Source organism: Myotis davidii, unplaced genomic scaffold (assembly GCF_000327345.1).
Source record: "Myotis davidii unplaced genomic scaffold, ASM32734v1 scaffold438, whole genome shotgun sequence".
In the NCBI taxonomy this organism is placed as follows: Eukaryota; Metazoa; Chordata; class Mammalia; order Chiroptera; family Vespertilionidae; genus Myotis; species Myotis davidii.
Window position 1 is genome coordinate 6,971,755 of NW_006290031.1, and position 6,122 is coordinate 6,977,876.

Below are 6,122 nucleotides of genomic sequence, written 5' to 3' on the forward strand. Positions count from 1 at the left end.
GCCCGGGCATGTGCCCTTGACCGGGGAATCAAACCCGGGACCCTTTAGTCCGCAGGCTGAAGCTCTCTATTAACTGAGCCAAAGCAGCTGGGGCTCATGGACATTTCTTGCTGTAGCAGGCAGGCACTAGGACCACTTGGATCTGTATGCGTCCCAGCCATCACTGGGGTCTCGGGGCAGGGTACAGGTCTGCCATCCTGTTAAACCCAATGGGCCTGAGGAACTGGGAGTAGTGGATGTCTTCAAGTCACTGGGAATTCTAAGTCTTCAAAGGCGTGAAGCTGGAGCAGGTGAAGCCAGAGCCAGCTAAGGCTCATCCGAGGTCACTCAGGGAGTCCGAAGAGGCACGGCAGTTGGAATTTAGGCCTCTGCCTTCAAATTAGAGATCCTTTATCCCCGGAATGGGAAATATTACTCCAGAGACGCGGTCAGTGGCCAGAGGCTCAGGGCGTTGTATTCTTCGTTTGTCCAGCCCGCGCGAGTGGCCCACCAAAACTACAAGTTCCAGCATGCCGCGCTTCGAGGACGACCCTGGTTCTGCCCCCGACTAAACCATTCCTCTGCTCCCCATTTGCTCACAAGCCTAACGTGCTGTTCCATGATTGGTTGTGGCTCGTAAGAACCCGTAGCCGAGGCTGGGCGACAGGTACGTCGGAGCGGCCAAGGCTGCGGAACTGCACTTGATCAGGATGGAGGCTGCACAGCAAATAAGGTCGCCGTCCCCTAGCCTGCGAGGCTTTGCATTTAACTTCTGGTGACACTAAGTTGGAAGGTTTCCGGCCGGAAGTTATTCGATGAGACACCCGGAAGGCGGAAGTCCTCGAACGGAAGTGGCGGAGAGGAACGGAGAATGGCGGCGGAAGGTTGGATTTGGCGCTGGGGCTGGGGCCGGCGGTGCCCGGGGAGGCCTGGGCTTCCCGGCCCCGGCCCTGGCCCCATGACACCTCTACTTCTTCTTCTGTTGCTGGGGCCGGTGGCTGCGGATATAACTGACGGCAACAGTGAACACCTCAAGCGGGAGCATTCGCTTATCAAGCCCTACCAAGGTGAGGCCTGAGGCGGGAAATGAGTAGAGGGTGAGGGCGAGGCTGCACGGGGGTGGGAAAGGGGTGGCCCTGTCTTCCGAGCAGGGCAGTTCTGTGGATTTTCTGCCTCTGGCAAGGCCCGTCCTGGTATGGCCTTTTACGCGCCTGTGTGTGCCCATCACTGCCCACAGGTGTCGGTTCCAGCTCCATGCCCCTCTGGGACTTCCAAGGCAGCACAATACTCACGAGCCAGTACGTGCGTCTGACTCCTGATGAGCGCAGCAAAGAGGGCTCCATCTGGAACCACCAGGTGAGTGGTTCCCCGGAGGCCGGCGGAGCCTTAAGTAAGCCACTACTCCCAGCTCCGCTGCAGCTCAGACCTCAGTTTGGTTTGAAGCTTGCCCCTCCCTCCTCCCCCCTTCCTCACTGTAGTCACACCGGCAGTAATAATCTGTAATGGTTGTTGAAGTTACTGTGTTGTCAGGAACTGTGCTTGACGCTTTACACCCTGCTCACTTCATTCCTTTAAAGCCCATGTGAAGTATGTGATGTTATTTCCATTTTACTGACCAAGAAGCTAAGACTCAGTTAAGTGGAGCTTGTCATGTTCGAATTGAACCCTCCTATTTAATTTGAGAATTAAATGCAATAAGGTATGTTAAAGTCAGTGCAGAACACACAGCAAAACGCCCAGTAAAGACCCCGTTCCTTCCATCTGTCCCACTATTTGGGCTGGGTCACAGCTCAGGCTGTGCTCCTGCCTCAGCCTGTCTGACCCCAGCCCTTCCTCTGCCTAAGGTGTCGGTCATTGTCCTTGTTTTCTCCCTGGTTGACATCCCCATTGAGCTCTGGGCGTCCGCACTGCCTTCATGTGGCCTCCTCTGGCTGTTCCCCCAGCTTCTCCTCTCCTTACTGCTAGGAGCATCTGGGTTACTTTCCTCAGCTTTCAGTCCAATCCTTAGAGCCTGGGGTCGCCTGAGAAGGGATAAACAGGCATTAGTGTACACATTCTGGCCCCCGGTGCCTGGCATTGCCAGTAATTTACTTTGTTAATTTTGTTGTAGCCTCTTGGGTTGCTTCTTGCCTCGTGACCTTGGCACTTGTTGTTCCCTCTGTCTGGGACGCAGCCTCTGGGCTCGCATGCCTGCTTCCGTCTCATCTGTGAGGTCTCAGCTGAGTGCCATCCACTCAGTATTTCAATAACTCCCCTGAGTCACATTCTGTGAAATAATTTTTAAAAATGTTAATGTAGCCTTATGTTTCCTATAGAAATGAGTTCACTATAACATTAAGGTTTTTTTGTGCGTGTGTTTTTCGTGTGTGTGTGTGTGTGTGTGTGTGTGTGTGTGTGTGTGTTTTAAGGTACAAATAGTGCTGGAACTGTTGGAAATTGGGTTCTGTCAAGTGACTTAATTATGATTGTAGGTAGGTTGGTGGTTGCCATTGTCAGTGGTGTGGCAATGTCATTGGGCTGACAGGATTCTGCACTTGCCTTCATGGAATTTTCAGTCTTCCTTTCTCCACCTTCCCATTCAGATATTCCCAAAGGATTGGAATGTTTCCTATAGTTTCTGAAAGAAACTGCTTGGAACTCTTAGAATTTTCTGCCCAGTGTTTACCAAGAGCCAACTCTTCCTTTACTGAGCTGGAGAGATGCTTTCCAGACTTTTCTCTTTTGTCCCCATTTACTTACTCCATTTGGGAGGGGCAGCAAATTAGCAAACACTACTAAGTACCAGCTGTCTTCTGAGCAGAGATAAGACACAGTGCCTGTTAGGGTGTTGGGGTGCGCTGGCCCGGATGAAGGAGTGGCCCAGTGGTGACTAGAACTCCATGTGCCTGGTGGCTGGAGCACAGGACTCGGGGAAGCCTGAGGGACTGGTCAGGGCCATCCGGAGGGGGTCTGGTGTGGAGGCTGCAGCATGGTCTTGATGCTGTTTTTGCTGATGTACTGTCTGAAAGTATATAACCCCCTTCACTTTTAAAAAGTTGACATAGGGCCTGGCTGGTGTGGCTCAATGGTTGAGTACCCACTTATGAACCAAGAGGTCACGGTTCGATTCCTGGTCAGAGCACATGCCCAGGTTTCGGTCTGGATCCCCAGTAGGCGGTGTGCAGGAGGCAGCCGTTCAGTGATTCTCATCATTCATGTTTCTCTCTCTCTCCCTCTTCCTTTCTGAAATCAATTAAAAAAATTTTTTTTAAAAAGTTGACATAGGTTTAAATATTTGCAAAGGATCTACTTTCCATCATATTTTATTATTTTATTTTTTTAAATATATTTTATTTTCAGTCCACAGGCCGACGCTCTATCCACTGAGCCAAACCGGTTTCGGCCATATTTTAAAAAATGCCATTTTAAGAGAAAACCATTAAGTACTCTTAAATGTATTCAGTGGAATGGAAATATTTCAACTTGATATCTATTCCTTTTCTTTTTTTAAAAAAAATGCTCTTATTGATTTTTTTAAATCTCAGGTTGTAAGACTTAAGATTTGTGGCACAATGTCAGAATCAGTTTTAGTAAGTTCTTAGACATCTCTTTAAATTTTTATTTGTTCTCGCCGAAACCGGTTTGGCTCAGTGGATAGAGCGTCGGCCTGTGGACTGAAAGGTCCCAGGTTCGATTCCGGTCAAGGGCATGTACCTTGGTTGCGGCATATCCCCAGTGGGGAGTGTGCAGGAGGCAGCTGATCGATGTTTCTCATCGATGTTTCTAACTATCTTTCTCCCTTCCTCTCTGTAAAAAATCAATAAAATATATTTAAAAAAATAAATAAACAAATTTTTATTTGTTCTTTGCTAATCATTCTGAAACTCCAATTATACTTTCTCACTCTTTCATCTGCCTCTTACCTAGTGTTTTGTATCTGCCATGCTTTTATTCTCTCTGCTTTATTCTGGATATTTTTATCTGACTGAACTGAAATTTACTAATTCTCTCTTCATCTGTTATAAATCTAGTAAAACCTATTATTCATTACATTGTTAATTTCAGTTACTGTGTTTTTTGTTTTGGAATTTTAAAAAAATATTTTTTTATTGATCTTAGAGAAGTGAGGGAGAGAGAGAGAAACATCAGTGATGAGAGAGTATCATTGGTCCTGCACGCCCCTTACTGGGGATTGAGCCTGCAACCTGGGGATGTGCCCGGGAATTGAACTGTGGCTTCCTGATTCACAGGTCAACACTCAAGCTACTGAGCTATGCTGGTTGGGCTGTTCTGGAATTTTTTATTGTATGATTTAAAAAAATTTTTGTTATCTACCAAAATTCTCAGTCTTGTATCTCTCTGAACATAGGAAGCTATTATTTTAAAGGCCAATATCTGGAATTCCTGTCAGCCTCCTACCCTCCTCCTTCCCTTTCTTCCTCCTCCTGGTTTTTTGTTCATATCTTGTCTTTTCAGTGCCTGGTATTTTTTATTGTGTACCAGATATTGTATTTGTAAGATTTTTTTGCTTGAAAAATCTGAGGACTAGCTGAGTCTTTTTAGTCTAATTCAGGGATTGAGAGGACTCAGCTGCGTTATAGTTCCTGGGAGGGCCTTTCTGGTTCTCTTATTTTTGGCTTACCGTCTACTTGGTCCCAACCCAAAGCAAGGTTAGTTCACCAGAACGTCCCCTCCCTCAGCAGGTGTGGACTCAGATTCCTTGTCCGTCTGTCCTTGAGAGTTAGTTCTCATCACCACTCATTTGCTCCTCTGGAACGTGCAGGTTTTCCCAGAGCCGCTGAACTGTCAAGAACAGGAAAGGCTGATTGCACATTACTGTGGTACCTGCTAGCTCTGTGTCCTCAGAGGCGGGGGCTGGGCCCCATCTCCTGGGGTTTTGGTGCCTAGAGCCAGGATATTGAGTCTGATGAACTCATGAATGCACAACAGTTCGCCCATGATGGGACGTAAAGGTCTTTTTTATTTGAGTTTTTGTTTTTTCTGATTGCATAGGCAATATATTCATTATACGAAATTCAAACATAGAAAGTAAGCATTCTCTGTAGTTCCCCTCCCAGAGTCACCTATTGCTATTGTTGGTTCATATTCCTTTCATTTTTTTCTTTCTCTACACATATACTAATTCCTTTCTTTTTCAAAAATGAGAACATAACATTGGTATTGTTTTGCAGTGGTATCTTTGATACCTTTAAATGTAAGTGCCACGGCTCTGCCTCATCCTGTTAAAAGACTGCAAGAGCCAAACTGCTCCAAGAAGACGGGAGGGAACATTCACAGTCCTGCTGGTTGAGTGTGTGTTTCTTTCCATCCTCATCCACAGGGGTAATAATGATCTTTTTAATAGTTGCCAATCTGATGCGTCAACAATATCTTGTTTTCATTTGCCTGTCTGATGGGGCTTTGTTTAATCACTTGCTCGCATACTCATCTGCAGACTTCCCTTAAGTAGATCCTTGTCAAAGTCTGTGTCACACTGTAGTTTTCATGAGTAACTTCCCGGTGTGTAAGGCCAGGCTGTTTCCCTTGCTGCAGCAGTGCCCAGCTCTGCACCTGGTATTCCTGGATGCCAGGGAGCATCTTCCTTCCCTCAGATCGTGGTAGCCCAGAGGCTCCAGGGCATGACGCTTCCAGACTCCAGCCCTGTCGCTGCCACCACACTGGGGTCAGACTGGGGCTGTAGCGGTCAGGAGGTATGCTGGCCAAGAGCTTGAGGTTTGGAGTCAGCCAGACGTGGATTTGAGTCCCTCAGTTTGGAAGGTGGATTAGAAGGGAAGATGGTGGGCGTGGGAGGCTGGAAAGGACCTGGTGCAGTTTGTGTTGAAGACCTGAAGGCCATGGGAGGTATAGATGACAGAGCGCAGTGTCTGCATCAGACAGACCTGAATGTGATTCAAGACTGTCCACTTACTGTTGTGGGCAAGTTATTTTGTTTCTGTGTTTTCTGTTTTGTAAACTATGTCTCTCAAATAGATCCTTTCACAAGATCCCAGGGCAAGAGCAGTGGAGATGGAGAGAAAACAGGGCTGACGGGTTTGGCTGGTTTTGAGGAAAGTGAATCAAAGTGGAGAAGACTGGTGCTGGGCTAGTAGGGTCTGGACCTCCCTCTCCTTACCTGGGAGGCCCAGTAGCCCCCTTTCTTCCTG

The 6,122-nt window shown here is 47.5% G+C and overlaps 1 protein-coding gene across 1 annotated transcript in view; it reads left to right on the forward strand.

Moving 5' to 3' along the window:
• The first annotated feature begins 618 nt into the window (after positions 1–618).
• The window catches only part of LMAN2 (lectin, mannose binding 2), a 10,601-nt gene continuing 5,097 nt past the window's right edge, over positions 619–6,122 (forward strand). The window contains exons 1-2 of the mRNA XM_006762871.2: positions 619–1,046; positions 1,217–1,335. Coding sequence (XP_006762934.1) covers positions 851–1,046; positions 1,217–1,335 — 315 coding nt within the window. The 5' untranslated portion in view covers positions 619–850. The remainder of the gene's footprint in view (positions 1,047–1,216; positions 1,336–6,122) is intronic.